Source organism: Acanthisitta chloris, unplaced genomic scaffold (genome assembly GCF_000695815.1).
Source record: "Acanthisitta chloris isolate BGI_N310 unplaced genomic scaffold, ASM69581v1 scaffold8323, whole genome shotgun sequence".
Classification (NCBI taxonomy): Eukaryota; Metazoa; Chordata; class Aves; order Passeriformes; family Acanthisittidae; genus Acanthisitta; species Acanthisitta chloris.
The window spans coordinates 1-16,994 of record NW_008666632.1 but is presented as its reverse complement, the minus strand read 5'-3'; the positions used below and the strand labels follow the sequence as shown (position 1 = coordinate 16,994).

Below are 16,994 nucleotides of genomic sequence, written 5' to 3'. Positions count from 1 at the left end.
TGGAGTAGGAGGTGGGACCAGTGACCCACTGTGGTCCCTTCCAGCCTCACTGAGCCTGTGACTTTGAGCTGCTGGATGCCTAATGCTGAGGGAACCTAAGCACAACTTTGGTATCTTTCTTTAGGTACCATTACATGGTTAGAAGCCAATAAAGAGATTGTGTTCTATGTCCATCAGGCACTTGACTCTTGCACCAAACCTGAACCACAAAAGGAGGAGTGGAGAGGATTTTGAAGTACTGTGATATACACAAATTGCTACATCAAAAAACTAAGAGTTTTCCTTTTATTGTGTGATTTGTGTTGGACTGGAACAAACTCCATTTTCTTACCAAGCTTGGCCCAGCTCTGGAATTCCAAGTGGAAAATGAAGTCACATTTTCCAGTTCCACATGCACATGAGTGTTGTAAACAGCATTTCCAAGACAATACAATAGTGTTTTACTGCTCCTCGAACCTTTCCCACTTACCTCATCGCTGTGGCAGAACATGGGGGTAAAAACATTCTCCAGCAGAGACAGCACACGCTCATAGGCCTCAAAAAGGCACCTCATGGTCTGAAGCTTCACAACGTCCATGTAAGGACCTTCAGCAACTAGAAAATATTAGAAATATTAATGAGATGCTGATATGGGAATATGAAGTTTGGGGTTTTTCTGGTCTGAGCCTGTGGTTGCTTTGCAGGTGCTGTAAGCAGTTGGCTAATGGTTGGCCCTGCTGATCTCAGAGTTCTCCTCCACCCTCCGTGAGGCTATGAGAAGTCTTACAAATAAGACAGTAAATGGCAAAACTCAGCTCAAGCACACCATGGCAAGGGGATAGCCGTTGACAGTAAATGGCAAAACTCAGCTCAAGGACACCATGGCAAGGGGATAGCCATCTTCACAGCTCTGACAAGCAAAGAGTGATGACATGCAGCACAGTTTGCCCTCCCTTTGTCACAGAGCTGTCCAGACTCCAGCCCACATCACTCCTTACAGGTCCACACTTACTCTTTTGGATCTCTTCCACGATGAAAGGGTCAAACCTAATCTTGTCAATGCTTTCATCCAGGCAGTAAGTCTTGTAAATCTTCTGCACTTCCTCGTGCAGAGACATCTTCTCAGTGTCTGAGAGCTCTGGCCGCAGGATCCGGTCATTGAACTCCTCTGAGAAGGGCAAGAGAGAAAAAGCATTTCCTGAGCAACTTGGCAACCAAACAGCAACTTGGAGCAACCTCCAACACCAACTTACGTTCAAGCAGACAGGAGTCTGCAGAACTGTAAAATCAGTAGAAAGGTGAGACATCTCAAAACCTTAGGGAATAAGGGAATTGCCTCCTTATCAACTGTTTTTCATCACATCATCACAAAATAAATTGCAGTTAAAACCTATTAGTTCTTAGCACAGGATCACTGACTTGTGGAGAGCAGCTCCAAGGAGAAGGACCTGGGGGTGCTGGTGGACAACAGGCTGTCCATGGGTCACAGTGTGTCCTGGTGGCTCAGGGGCCAATGGAATCCTGGGATGCATTGGGAAGAGCATTGCCAGCAGGTCAGGGAGGTGATCCTGTCCCTCTGCTCAGCCCTGGGGAGGTCACACCTGGAGTGCTGTGTCCAGTTCTGGCTCCTCAGGGCCAGAGGGACATGGAGCTCCTGCAGCAGGGCCAGGGCAGGGCAAGGAAGATGCTGAAGGCACTGGAGCACCTCAGGGATGAGCAAAGGCTGAGGGAGTTCGGGCTGTTCAGCCTCCAGAAGAGACAACTCAGAGGGATCTCAGGAATGGATTCAAGTCCATGAACAGGAGGAGCCCAGAGGATGATCAGACTCTGCTTGGTGGGGGACACCAATAAACCAATGCTGCCCAGTTGTGAGACTGAGCATTCAGTCCCACCTGCCCCTCCTCAGAGAGCCCAGGACAAGCTCCACAGGTGTGTAACCTTACCCACAGTCAGGCAGAACTGCAGCACGTGCACTGCCCCTTCCTGCTTCAGGAAATTCATGAACCGAAACAAAAGGTCTTGCTGGTCCCTGATCTCCTTCAGCTCCAGTTTCAGGACCTGAGCAGGTTAAAAAGGCAGTCAGACCATTTTCAGACTTGCAGTGAGTACAGAAACAGTGCAAAGAGTTGTGGAACAAGAACAACAGAAGTGAAACACTTATTCAGAACAGGGAGGGAAATAAATGGTGCCTTTGCTTACAGAGGGTTTTTTATTTCTGGGCTCTGCGAATTTCTGAAGGAATGGGACCAAGGAAGATGTTGGCTCCGTTGCTATCTCAGGCTGCAGAAGACAAAGGACATTGGGGTAAGAAAGTTCCTCAGTGGGTGATCAAATTGCTGCTGTTTTCCCTTTGTGTGTACTCACTGGACTGTCGTCAATGAAGATCAGCAGCAAGTGGTTGACAGTGTCCTGTGGGAACACACAGCACAAAATCAACATGAAACTCCCCAAAATAGAGTAAAATAATTTCAATGGTACATTTATGCCCAAGGTTAAACCTGGGAGTATATTGATACTTCTAAAAACCCAAGGCCTGGGAACACCTGTTTGAGAACTGACCTTCAGTGGTCACTTCAATCTTTGCAAGTCAGGGAATGTCTGGAGAGACCTGCACAGAAACATCCTTCACCCAGGGAGGAGATATGAAACACTTTTACTGTGGGTGCAGATCTAATGAGGTACTAATGCTTCCAAGCAGAGTGTGGCAGCAGCACTAGGGCAGTGTCATCCCCCTGCACTGGGCACTGGGGAGGTCCCAGCTCAGTGCTGTGCTCAGCTTTGGGCACTCACTGCCCAAAGGCCATTGAGGCAGGTCCAGTCACTCCAGGTCTCTCTGCAGAGCTTTCCTACCCTCAGGCAGATCCACACTCACACCCAGCTCAGTGTCTCTGCACATTCACTGAGGGTCACTCAATCCCCACGTCCAGATCATCACTAAAGGTGTTAAACAGGACCTGCCCCAGCACTGAGCCCTGGGGAACATCACTGGTGACAGCCCCAACTGGATTTGGCTCCATCCACCACAGCTCTCTGGGCCATCAGCCAGTTTTAACCCATGGAAGAGTCCACCCAGCCAAGCCACGAGCAGCCAGTTTTCCTGCCAGTGGGAGACAGTGTCCCATGCCTTGCTGAGATCAGACACACAGCCCCAGCCTTCCCCTCAGCCACTCAGCAGGTCACTTGGTCACAGGAGATCAGGTTGGCCAAGCAGGACCACGTGTAGCACTAGCAACCTGAAGATGCTTCACACCAGCACCTCCCACTGCACAGGGGGCACAGTCCTTCACCACAGACACAGAACCAAGGGACTGTGCCAATGCTGGTGCTTCAGCCAGGTCAGGGAGTTAACACTCAAACATTGACAGGAACAAACACAAACATTGGCCACGAGATCCTCTTCTCTTTCCCCAGTCAAAACTCACACCTAATCAAGTCATTGAGTGTCGTTTGCTCTACCACAACATACTTAGTGGGAAAACAGTAATATGGAACAAATTAGGATTGTTCTTGTGCTCCAGAGTCTTACAGGATCAGCTAAGAAATCCATTGAGGGCAGGAAAACAGAACCAGGCAGGATCTCTCTTATGAGCAGAGCCAGGGACCTGAAAAGGAAAATGAAGCAAATCAAACCCCAAACCCACACTAGATCACAACGTTTTCCAAGTGAAGGTTCCAATGCTGTTATATATGACTGGGAAATATTTTAGGGCTTAATAATTCCTTAAACGAATTATTTTAAAGACAAATCAGGAAGCTCAGAGCAAGAAATGAGGAGGAGGCTGAGGATAGTGGCTCTGGAGTTTCCTCCCTCACTGCCCCAGGTCTCTGTTCTGCGCAGGACGTGGATGTTGTAAGGGAGACACAGTCAGGAATGATTCCCATACCTGCACTCTGTCGACTTCGGGGGCAAAATGTAAGGGAACAGAAGCTCAGTGAGTTTCCTCAAGTAGTGCAGTTCATCTCTTCGGCTCCTCAGGGCAACGTGGAGCTCTGGGCCATACTCCTCCAGGGCAGCTTGCTGCAAAAACTCAGCGTTTTTCACTGCAAGCCAAACACAAGGTCAGGAGCTGCTTCAGCTTTTCTTGGGAAGACACCAGAGGGAATTGCTTTTCATCTGAGCTAAGAAGTTTACAGTTTTAGCACATCTGCAACTGCCAAAGTGACAAAATGTTGACACTTTACAAAAGAACTTTGGCTGAGATTTAGAAGTTTGGTCATGCAAACATAAAACCTCACCCTGAAATGAGAATCCCTTCACCAAACAACTGCACTTGGCATGGTGTCCACAAAGCCTTCTCCTTCAGGATTATCACAGGACTCAGTAACCTGACTCTGCAAAACACCTGCACAGTACAAGGTCTGTCTCTACCTGCCTTTTCCTGACATCCTTCAGCACCTCCCAGTTCACAGAACCACAGAATTTTAGGGGTTGGAATGGAGCTCAGAGCTGACCCAGCCCCAAGCCCTGCCCTGGGCAGGGACACCTCCCACCAGAGCAGGTTGCTCAAGGCTCATCCAACCTGGCTGTGAACACTGCCAGGGTTGGGGCAGCCACAGCCTCCCTGGGCACCCTGGGACAGGGTCTCACCACCACAACAGGCAAAACTTCTGCCTAACATCTAACCTCAATTTCCCTCCTTCAATTTGTGCCCATTGCCCCTTGTGCTGTCCCTGCAGCTCCTAACACAGATCCCGCCGCAGCTTCCCTGGAGCCCCTTCAGCTCCTGCAAGGTGCTCTGAGCTCTCCACACAACCTTCTCTTCTCCAGGCTCAACAGCCCCAACTCCCTCAGCCTGTGCTCACAGGGAGATGCTCCCGCGCTCTGAGCAGCTCTGTGGCCTCCTCTGCACTTGCTCCAACAGTTCCATGTCCTTCTCAGGCTGAGGCCCCAGAGCTGTGTGCAGGATTCCAGGTGGGTCTCACAGAGCAGAGCAGAGGGGCAGAGACAACTCAGAGGGACCTCATTGATGGATCCAAGTCCATGAACAAGAGGTGCCAAGAGGAAGACAGCACAAACCAAACTGATGCCCAGGAAGTTCCACCTGAACAGGAGGAAGAACTTCTTTGCTGTGCAGTCCCTGAGCACTGAACAGATTGCCCAGAGAGGTCGTGGATTCTCCTCCCTGCAGATATTCCAGACCCCTCTGGACACAGCCCTGAGCCATGAGCTCTAGGCTGGCCCTGCTGGAGTAGGGAGGTTGGACCAGTGACCCACTGTGGCCTCTGCAAACCCAAATGATTCTGATTCTCACTCTGATTCTGTGAGATATGAAGTTTGCACAAACAGCACTGCAAGACTCTCTCCTAGCTTGAGCCTTGCTGTGCCATGAGACACCCAGTGTGGCTACACTGTCTCCTTATCCATGTTGCTCATCCCCACACTCTCCACAGGAGCAATGGCAGATACTGCTGGGCATCCAGCAGAAGCTTTGAGGGAAGGAAGAAGAGCTCATGGCTTTAGTTAAAGTAAACATCTCCAGCGTGGGATGAAACCATGTTTAGCACACACAGCAGTGTGGAACAGAGACAGTGTGAGAGCAATGCACCTATCTCACCTGTACCTGCCCTGGAGGCTGACAACACTCCAGCTCTTTGCCCTACCTTTCTGCCTGGCCTTGGCTATCACCTCGACGTGCTTCATTGCTGCCTTGAGCATCTTCTTGGTCACAACAGTTGGAATATCCACCTAAAGAAGAGTTTTCAAATCAAACCAAATCTATTCTCTTTTCCCCCTCCAATTTCATTACAGACAATTATCAAACATGTTAATTTGCTTCTGTGTCTCCATTTGAACCAGAAAATGAACCCTAGATGAACCACCAGGATGTTTGTTCCTTCAGGCAAAGCACAGAACACCATGGAGAGCTAAATGCCACAAATGACACTTTTAGCACATTTGCTGTCAGCTCATCCCCATTCTGACCCTTCCACTGCAACAGATGCAGCACCTTGGTGGGATTTGTGGGTCACAGTGTACAAAGCTCAGTTCTGGGTGAAGGTCTGACCACCAGCAAAAGCAAGTTAAAACCACAGAACCATCGAGGTTGGAGGAGACCTCTAAAGTCACCGAGTTCAGCCCTTAACCTGTCACTGCTGGAGCCCCTGGACCCTGAGCAGGGGAAGAAGACACACATTTGTGGTAGGAGCCAGCACCGAGTCATTCTGGAAGCTGAGTCAGCAGTGCTTTCTGCCTAGAACAGCCAGCAAGGTAGAAGCAGTTGCTGTATGAGAAGAGAACGTGTGTGCCAACAGATGAACACAGCAAAGAGAAGGTTTTCACCTTCAGTATTCAGAATATTTCTGAAATATTGCACTAAGGTAAGAACCATTTCTGGTTCAACTCTTCTAGTAAGCACCTAATGAGTCTGTTCCTTATGTGTAGAGCTAGGACCAGAGCAAGGCCAGGACCTTGCTGCACTTTGCAGAGCCAAGAAAGCAGGAGCACTGAGACAGGGACACTGCCAACCACTTCCTAACAGGCTCATCCTCCTCACGGCTCCCACCTGGATCGAGCCACCAAAAGATCAGCACAAGGTGTTAATGCTGCCTGCACTGGTGTAGCAAATACATCCATGGGCAGGAACTGGGGGATGGTTTGGGCTGCAAGGGACCTTCACAGGTCACCTGTGCCAATACTCTGCCACAACAGTAACTACTTCCACTAGCACAGGTTGGTCACGTCCAACTGCATGTTCAACACTTGCAGTGAAGGATCTTCACAGAGGGTTCACAGCCAGCACTGGGACAAGCTCCAGGAGGAGGGAACAGACAGCACAAAGGAGTAACTTGGATGGGGAGTGGCTTTGGGATCACACGTTAAAGAGAACAGAAAGGGCTCTGTGTGTCACCTTACCTTGTGGATTCTCCGAACCAGCACAGATGCGAAAAATCTCAGCGTCCCTCTCAGCTCATCCACCGAGGACTCATCATCAGTGATGTTCCTGCAGCACATCATGGAAGAGAACAGAATAAACACCCTGCAGCCAACCCCACCCCAGCACCTTGGGCACTGCTGACAGCTGGAATGGGAACTCCAGGTGAGACTTCAGCTGGTGCTCACTGCAGCGAGGAGCTCCAGGAACACACAGCACTCCCACCCTGTCTGTGCACACAGCAGCTCAAGGGACATGGCAGTGTGGAAGGACACACCACCTGAGGCCTTGGGGCAAAACCCAACTGAGCTCCCACAGATGTGAATGTGGCCTAGTTCAGGGGCACAAAGACAACTGAGTGTGACTCGTTTAAAGTGGTTTCTGCTTGGAAATAAAGGATTTAAACACATTTCTAAACCACTACGTCAAAACATCATCTGAATTCTCTGTCCTACTTGCCACTTTCCATCTGCTGCAACACAGGATGTTCAGGGGAAAATCAGGGGAAAACACTTCCAGGTGATTCCAGGAAGAAAAGCACCTAACTCCATGACTTCTTCTGAATGAAAACAAGTCTTAGATGCAGAAACTGTAACTCAACTCAGTGGGAAAAGACCCTGGTAACAGCCAAGGGCAGGACCAGCACTGAGCCTTGCTGACCCTCAAGCAAATGCATTTGGAGATGGTCTCTAGGTGCAGACACTACTGACCTGACAGTCATGCTGTGCAACTAACAGCATGGAAAATCACCCCAAGGAGAGCAGCTTGGCTCGAGGAACAAGACCATCCTCCAGCAGCTAACCAGAGGAGATGAGAACACTGCAGGGCCAGGTCTGGTTTAAGATCAGCCGCTGACATTTTAGAAGCAACACGGTTAGCCAACACACACTGCCAGAGGGATCAGCACTGCCAAGGGTTAGCAAACACATTGTGCAACTATCATTACTAGCAGCTCACACACAACCAGACACTTGGGCCAAGAAGTTGTTACTTTACTGACACTTGGATAATCAGTGCCTTGACCAGCTCGACTTGGACATGACTTTGTGCCACATGTTGTTCCACTGTGCCCTAAGCTGCAGCACAGACATTGTTTAATCACCAGCAGAGTGAACACTGGAGAAAAACCATCAGCAAACTGTAACGTCTCAAATCTCCAGGGCCACAGTGGAAAGTCCAAAGAACTTGGTGGGAAACACTTCAGAAATTGGCTGCATTTCCCCAGAACTAGAGGCATAACTTACAGACAACTGTCAGCGTGACAGAGATGCTAAAAGGAAAAGGCTCCATCTGTTAATTGCAAACAGTTCCAGAGTCCAAAGCCTCAGGACAGAGACCCAACTGCTGTAGCATGCAAAGTCCTGCAGGATCTGCTGATAAATGAAAACCATACATGCATGCTGAAGTGATTTCTTTGACTCTGTGTCAATTATTCTTAGGAAATCTGGCTAACTCCACTCAAAAAGCTGCAGAAAATCAGCTGCATGACAATCAAAATGTAAAGCTGTGATCTGTAACTCAAAAATCCTGAACTTCTCCTGCACTGTGTGCACTGAGAAGAGAAGCAGCTCCATGTCTAAGAATTCTGGGCTTAGTCTCTATCAGAGAAAAAGGTTTTCATTGTGATATCTGACTCAAATGTGGCAGTTACCGAGTCACCTAACCTGAGAACACTGAAGTAGCATCAATGACCAAAAAATTCGGTCAGCACAGAGTGACTCGTTCAAAGCTCAAACTCTGCTTGGAATGACATTGGCATAAGCAAGATATTCTACAGTTTTACTGCAGAGCATGAACAAGAGACTCAGAGCAGATCTCTGTGGCTCTACAAACCTGGACTGCTGACAGCTCTGACCTACTCTGCTCATGGAGCTGAAAAAATGAATCTTAAAACAAAGAGTTAAAAGACAAGCAGTGAAAAACACCAAACAAAAATGCACAAGTATAATGACCTATTTCAGTGGAGTTTACTACATCTTAAGTACTAACCCTCACACCCTAAAGTGACCCAAATTTAGAGATCACAGGATCACAGAACAACCAAGGCTGGAGGAGAACTCTGAGACCACTGAGTCCAACCATGAACCTGTCCCTGCTGGAACCCCTAACCCAGATCCTCCAGTGCCACATCAGACACCTTGTGTTCTGTATCTGAAGTCTGAGACCTGGAGCTGCCCAAGGTGAAGGTTCCCAGCACACAGTGCTCGAGCTCCCTCTGCTGCTGCTCCATTTCACTCCTCGGTGTCCTACACACACAGACATGTAGGTATTGGCCACCAACAGAAACCAACAGGCAAACAAGGCTGCCCAGGAAAGTTTAGATCCCAGAGACAGGAGGAGAAAAAAAAGCATCAGGTAAAATAAAAGGAAGTATAGATTTCTGTTAAAAGATCTGATCTACTCTGCTAAGAGACAACAAAATGGAAAAAGTGTAGCACTCAAAATATGCTTTATATCTACTAAAGAACCAGAAATGTTTGTTTTCAGGTGACTGTTTCTTAAACAATTTGACAAATATTTATGATATTCAAAACCAGTAACTTTCAGGCAAAGCTCTTACCTGTACCATGGATAAATAAAGTTCTCCAGCACCAACTCAAGCACCTGAGCAGAGCAAAGAGAACCATGTTAGAAGAGAAACTGAAGAGTTAAAAACACAAACACCTTCCAAAACTCACAGGACATAACATCACACAACTCTGGTGTGTGAGTTGTGACCTTACAGCGAGACCAACCACTCTGCATCACAACCAGCACCTTGGGCAAACAGCAGCACAGGGATGTTCCAACAGGAGCCAACAAGAAACACAACAAGAAACAGGGATGGTCCATCAGAAGCCAACAAGAAACAGGGATGGTCCATCAGAAGCCAACAAGAAACAGGGATGGTCCATCAGAAGCCAACAAGAAACAGGGATGGCAGCAGAGCAGTCAACAAGAAACAGGGATGGTCCATCAGCAGTCAACAAGAAACAGGGATGGTCCATCAGAAGCCAACAAGAAACAGGTCCATCAGAAGCCAACAAGAAACAGGCACCACTAGCACTATCAGTAAAGTGAAGCTCTGGCTATGGAACAGGAGATCTTCCCCCAAAACAGCCTTTCCCTCCTGTCTCAGATCAGTCCCTGTCCTTTCCTGATGCAGTGTTGTGTCCTACCCATCCCACACTTCCACATCTCCATCCTTTTCCATCCAACTCTCCACCTTCTCCAGCTCTCCCCACTCTCAGGGTGGGACAGTCAATGCTTTATGTTCACCACTCTCAAGGAAAGCAGTGACCCACTGTGGTCCCTTCCAGCCTCACGGAGGGAACAGCTCACACACCAAGTGCTGCTCTCCCTGCAGGATGTGCTGCCACATGAGGCACTGCAAGACCTCAGGACCCTAACCGTGTATCCCTTCAGGGCCCTCCATGCCTCTGCTGCTCCCACTCAACAAAAACGACACCAAAGCCTTTTTAATTCCCCTCAGTTCTTCAGACCTGACCAGCTGGTGAATGCTCATTCCCTGTCTCCACCACTAACAACATCACCTACTGAAGTCTGGGAAGAAACTCTCTCTTCTCCAATCGCTCCTGATTCCCTTCCCTCTCTCTGGAGAGATGCTTTCCAGCCTGGGATAACGTTAGCTGTCTGTGTTCTGGAGACACGAGCTCAGCAATGCCTTTTCTCCTACCCTTAGGTGCTAGAGCAGAAACTGATCCTGAAGCTCTAACACCACTGGACTAAGGTTGGATGGCTGAGCTGAGGTCGTGTTGAGCTGTCCTGTGTCCTCCCCCACCCCAAGTCTCAAACGGCCATTGAACACAGGGTGGGGGAGATGACAACAGATGCTTTAATTCCCAGTCTAGAGGAGATCAAGAAATCCCAGAGAATCTTCTTTGGGAGTTAATCTCTGGCCAACGGGAAGGAGATTACATCCAGCTGCACTCAGCAAGCACAGACCATTGGCCTTAAGAACCAGACCCTGAACCTCTCAGACCAACAGCATTGCCAAAACATCAGCCACCAGTTCACCCCACAGACACCTCAGGCTCACAGGTATCACAACATCACTGGGGCTGCAGAGCTTGAACCACACAAACCTCCCTCGGGGCTCAAACCACAGGCTCTTTCAGGAAAGTGCCTCAGAGAAGGAAAAAAAATCAATGCTGTGTGTCTATCTGTGATAGGAGAACATCTCCTTCCTCCTCCACTTCTGCTCTGTGCCTCCTCATGAGGGGCAACAGCAGCAGAGCATCTTCTGCTGGGGCAGAAAGTGCCCTTGGGCAGCCTCGGACAGAAGAGACTGTGCCCAGAGGGAACACAATGCACTGCTCTGCAAACAGCTTCTCTGTCCATGGCTGCAGCTTTGGAACTGAAAGTCTGTTCACAGAATCATAGAACATCAAGGTTGGAGGAGATCTCTCAGATTATCGAGTGCAACCATCAACCTGTCGCTGCTGGAACCCCCAAACCCTAACCCAGATCCTCCAGTGCCACATCAGACACCTCTGAAACACCTCCAGGGATGGTGACTGCACCACCTCCCTGGGCAATATCCCAGGGCCTCAACACCACAACAGGGAAAACATTTCTCCTAATGTCTACTCTGAATCTCAGCATCTAATCTGAATCTCAAATACATAAGCAGCAGCAGCAGAAGAAAAAATGCCAAAGTATTTTCTAGCATGCACTGCAAACTGGTCAGTCCTTGTTGCTGAGACACCTCTCACTGGGCTGACCCAGACTGACCCAGCTGTGGGGAGGAACCACAGAGCTGAGTGATGAGTCAGGGCCAGGTCACAACTACCAACCCAAACCAGAATGGAAAGGAGCAAGGATTTAACACAAACCACAAGGGCAACTCCACAGGGGTGACCTCCTGGCTCTCTGCAACTCCTGCCAGGGCTGGAGAGAGGTGTGGGATGTGTGTCCTGCCAGGGCTGAGGGAGAGGAGAGAGGGAATGGCCTTGAGCTGAGCCAGGGCAGAGTCAGATTGGATGTGAGGAGAAATGTTTTCCCTGCTGTGGTGTTGAGGCCCTGGGATATTGCCCAGGGAGGTGGTGCAGTCACCATCCCTGGAGGTGTTTCAGAGGTGTCTGATGTGGCACTGGAGGATCTGGGTTAGGGTTTGGGGGTTCCAGCAGTGACAGGTTCAGGGTTGGAGTCGATGACCTGAGAGTTCTCCTCCAACCCTGATGGTTCCATGATTCCAGAGCCCTAAAAGACAGCACAAGCAGATCTGGGACCACCTGCTGAGGGCAGAACAAGCCATTCCCAGTAAGGAAACATGTAGCCCATTGTGCTGCTGCTGGAGCTCAGGACTGGCAAGGAGCACGTTCAGACACAAACTGAGTTCTTGTCATGCATTTTGTCCAGTTCTTGCTTTCAGGGAAATGAAAACAAAACTCTCGGCTCAGAATCAGGTCAAGAACCTGAGAATTCAGAGGAAACTGAGAGCTCCATAGGCAGCAGTACCTGGACCCAGTCAGGTATTTCTCTCACAGTGTTGACCAAGAGCAGCTCCCACAGCTCTGACTTACGATCGTCCCTCACATAGCCAAGAGGAGAATGTAGGAAAAACCAGTGAGTTCATCGACAGGACAACAGGATTAACTTCTCCCTTCTACAGCCTGCAGCACCTGGATGGGACACCAAAAACCTGACCAACAGATCTCATGTCCTGCCTTAAACAGAGAACACCAGAGAAACTAATGCAATGAAAAACAGATTAGAAACTGGAGCCAGAATGATACTTAGGTGTAATTTTGGCAGGACACAGCCCAAACTGTAACATACTGATGGGAGCACAGCCTAGAGTTCAACTACAACAATCAACATCAATGGGGAGGATGTCCAAGCAGAGTTTTCTCCTTACTCTTCTAAACCATGTGGAGGAAATCAGGTTGGACTTGATGATCTTAAGAGCCCCTTCCAACCCTGATAAGTCTATGGTTCTATGCACAGCAGTTAGATAAACCAAAACAAGGCTGCAAAGGATTAAGAACTTGCAAAATGAGAGAAACTCATCACAACTGGGGAGAGAAAAATCCATCCTTGTGAGGAAAACTTGGATTTCTTCTCCTTTGAGTGGGTACTAAACGATTCTGGAAGCACTTGACGACACAAACTTCAAGGCTGCACAAATGGTTCAAACTGGACACACCTGGAAGTGAGAATATTGCCAAAATTCAACCTGCAGAGGAAGAACAAGGAAAACTAATGCAAACTAAGAAGATCCCAGAATGACTCTGGGAACTGGCAGAAGCTGCTCCTCAGCAGCACTCTGCACTCCCCTGGAATCTCATTAACCTTAATTCAGCTCACACTGTATCAGCTTCTCCCTAATGGATGACTAATCAGCCCCCAAGGTGAGAGCAGCCTCTGCCCCAGCCTGGCATGGGCTATCCAGTTCCAGGCAGCACTGCCAGCTGCAGCCCCAGAGCAGAGGGCAAAGGGAACATGGTGTGGGCAGAACCTCTGCTACCTTCTCACCGTGGAGATCTGCAATGAGGAACAATCATAGAAGCAGCAGGGTTGGAGGAGATCTCTCAGATTATCGAGTGCAACCAATAACCTGTCACTGCTGGAACTCCCAGACCCTAACCCAGATCCTCCAGTGCCACATCAGACACCTCTGAAACACCTCCAGGGATGGTGACTGCACCACCTCCCTGGGCAATATCCCAGGGCCTCAACACCACAACAGGGAGAACATTTCTCCTCACATCTGAATCTTGAATCCATTCATAAGGTCCCTCTGAGTTGTCTCTTCTGGAGGCTGAACAGCCCCAACTCCCTCAGCCTTTGCTCATCCCTGAGGTGCTCCAGTGCCTTCAGCATCTTCCTTGCCCTGCCCTGGCCCTGCTGCAGGAGCTCCATGTCCCTCTGGCCCTGAGGATCCAGAACTGGACACAGCACTCCAGGTGTGACCTCCCCAGGGCTGAGCAGAGGGACAGGATCACCTCCCTGACCTGCTGGCAATGCTCTTCCCAATGCATCCCAGGATTCCATTGGCCCCTGAGCCACCAGGACACACTGTGACCCATGGACAGCCTGTTGTCCACCAGCACCCCCAGGTCCTTCTCCTTGGAGCTGCTCTCCAGCAGGTCAGTGCCAACCTGTGCTGGTGCTTGGGGCTGTTCCTCCCCAGGGACAGGACCTGCTCTTGCCCTTGCAGTACTCACACCTCTTATTCATAAGATACTGCCAAGAACTTTTAAAAAACTTTTTTTAGCATTAAATTCCCATTTAAGCTCAAGAGGAAAATTTCCTGTTCTTTGGCATTTATGATGTCCTTTGCTAAACTGTCACCCAAACCCCTAAAAACAGGATATGCACAGAAGTGTTTATTTAACATTCTATTACTATAGCAAGAACCTACTGAAAGGATACTCCAAATATTGTCATTTTAATGCACTTCAACTTACCTTACAGAACTGCAGATTAAGTGATTGCGCAAGAACAACTGTTTGTTCTGAAGCCACAGAGGAAGTCACTTCACTAAGCTAAAGGAAGCCAACAAGTGATCTCTCCTACTCTAACATCACTCCTCAACTCCATCCCTCCCTTCCCTTAAGGTCTCTCTCCCACTCCTGCCCCACCAGGCAGAGCTGGACTGAGGTGCTGCCTTAGGCCACACAGCTCTGACCTCACACACTGCTCTAACTGCAACAACTACCTGCAAAACTCTGTCCGTCCTCCAACCACACGACTGCAGAGCTGAATTCTCAATGAGAGGGTATTAAGCTACCTACATGCAGCTCCAAACCCCAACACAAGCTTCTCTGCTTACTGCCAACGCATCCCATAAGTACCAACCAAGGGGAAAACCAACAAACCAAGCTCGAAGCAAAACTGCTCTTCAGACAGTTCTTTTTGAAGACATAAGGACAACACAACATTCCTGATTTACAGTCTTATTACACGAGATATTTATGCCGTTCTAAGTAACTCCACCAGCTGCATTTTTCAGACAGACTTTTGTTGCAGCTTTGCCTGATGACTTTAAATAGCTTCCTAGAATGGCTGGGCTGGAAGGGACCTTCAGGATCACCTGGTTCCTGCCATGGGCAGTGACACCTTCCACTGGATCAGGTTGCTCAGAGCTCCATCCAGCCCGGCCTGGAACACTTCCAGGGATGGGAACCCACAGCTGCTCTGGGCAACCTGTGCCAGAGCCTCAGCACCTCACAGGGAGGAATTCCTGCCCAATATCCCATCTAAACCTCCTCTCTCTGTGTGAAGCGACTGCCCCTTCCCCTGTCACTCCAGGCCCTTGTAGAGAGTCTCTTCTCATGCTCCTTGGAGGCTCCTTACCTCCACCTCATCATTTCCAGGGCAGAAGTTTTCTAGCTGGAGCAAATTCTCTCTTACCCTGCACTCCAACAAACTGAGCAGGCTGAAAAGCATGTCCAGTTATAACTGCTCTCTGCAACATCCTTCCCAATTTCCAGGGACATTTCTTCTGTTTCAGCTACAGGAGCAGTCACACCTGTGTTAGCAGCCAGGCCCCCTCACCTCTCTGCTCCCTCTTTTGATCTGACATGCACAAGTTAAAGCCCATGGGGAGTTCATCTAAACCCTCTCCTGAGCCAGAAGCAAAAGGTCTAAAGGACATGGAATAAAGCCCCACAGAACTTTCAGGGACTAAAGAACACCAATTACCTCAGAGAGTGATGCATCAACCTTGGAAGGCACTTCCAGATCCAGCCACGGCTGATAGTTCTCCAGGAGCAAAGTAGGTCTGTAGGAGAGCATGGAGAGAGCAATATGCAGCTGGAACTGTCCTGCTGCTGTGTGAGAAACAGCAGCAATGCTCAGCCCAGCAGGGCCACACATCCCACTCACCTGTGCCTCTTGCATTTGACCTTGCCACACACAGCACAGCTGTGGCCCTGGGGAAACAGCTCTGGCAATTCCACCTGCTGAGAGAAGATATTTGGAGGAGTTTACATGGAGAAACGGACACATCAGTGAGTTTCTCTTCAGGGTATGTTAGTGCAGAGTTGAGCCAAGCCAGAGTGGCTCTCCCAGCAGGAAAACAAAACAAAGCACAGCAGGAGATAACTGAACCCAACAGAAACATCACTCCCAGTGAAACAAAGTGTGAGGAGATATTCTCTCACCTCCCCAGTCATCTCCCTGACACTGGTTGCTCCAGTTATCAGACCAGTCGCTTTATCTGCTAAACCTGCACTACTCACAGCCTTGAACTGCTGCAACTACATGTTTTTAGTCCTATCAAACTCCACATGAAAACACTTTAAGTTAAAAAACTGCAATTTGCTTTGGCAAAATTTTTCTGTTTGAGATGCAGCAACACTTGGGGGATTTTAAGCACAGCATGCAGAGGAGGCTTAGCACTGGTGTGACACAAGAGCATCTTTAGAAAAGGAAAAGCCTCAATAAAAGAGGAAACAACCACAGAGTTTCTGCACTGCTTGGGACCCCAATGCCAAAACACCAGGAGAGCAGAGCAGGAAACAACACCCCTGAGTAGTCCCCACGACTGTCTGTGCAGGCACACGTAGGTTTGGTGGGACTGGGCAGGAATACAAGGAGAGTCCCAAGCCTTAATCATTCTGTGCCAGTCGGTGGGAGAGGGGCTGAGCTGGGAGCAGCACTCATGGCTGCAGCTGGACCAGCACAGTGACTGCTGCCCGATGTAAACTCATGTTTATTGAGAGCACAGGCCAAACTGACACACCTTGGGCTTGTAGCTGCCCATTCTGTTCCCCACTCTGTGCCAGAGGGGCTGAGCTGGGAGCAGCACCTGTGGCTGCAGCTGGACCAGCACAGCCACCCACACCTGATGTAAACTCATGTTTATTGAGAGCACAGGCCAAACTGACACACCTTGGGCCCATTCTGCTCCCCACTCTGTGCCAGTCGGTGGCAGAGGGGCTGAGCTGGGAGCAGCACCTGTGGCTGCAGCTGGACCAGCACAGCCACCCACACCTGATGTAAACACATCTACCGGGAGCACAGCCCGGGCCGACACACCTTGGGCCTGTAACTGATGGCGAAGAGGACGTTGGGCAGCAGCGAGTCGGGGCCCAGCGAGCAGTAGAAGGTGACGACCCCAGCCACGAAGGACCAGAAGAGCATCAGGATGTGGAGGTACCTGCGGACACAGGGGGTGAGCACCGGGCAGGCCCC

At 49.5% G+C, this 16,994-nt stretch overlaps 1 protein-coding gene across 1 annotated transcript in view; it reads right to left on the bottom strand.

Annotated features, from left to right (window-relative positions):
• The window catches only part of SNX14 (sorting nexin 14), a gene marked incomplete at its 5' end in the record, with an annotated part of 30,484 nt that extends 13,496 nt beyond the window's left edge, over nt 1–16,988 (bottom strand). The window contains 13 exons of the mRNA XM_009072211.1: nt 470–594; nt 992–1,147; nt 1,923–2,037; nt 2,179–2,259; nt 2,344–2,388; nt 3,506–3,581; nt 3,864–4,020; nt 5,581–5,665; nt 6,833–6,920; nt 9,412–9,455; nt 15,501–15,579; nt 15,684–15,760; nt 16,839–16,988. Of these exons, the coding sequence (XP_009070459.1) occupies nt 470–594; nt 992–1,147; nt 1,923–2,037; nt 2,179–2,259; nt 2,344–2,388; nt 3,506–3,581; nt 3,864–4,020; nt 5,581–5,665; nt 6,833–6,920; nt 9,412–9,455; nt 15,501–15,579; nt 15,684–15,760; nt 16,839–16,988 (1,278 nt within the window). The remainder of the gene's footprint in view (nt 1–469; nt 595–991; nt 1,148–1,922; nt 2,038–2,178; nt 2,260–2,343; nt 2,389–3,505; nt 3,582–3,863; nt 4,021–5,580; nt 5,666–6,832; nt 6,921–9,411; nt 9,456–15,500; nt 15,580–15,683; nt 15,761–16,838) is intronic.
• Nucleotides 16,989–16,994: the final 6 nt, after the last annotated feature.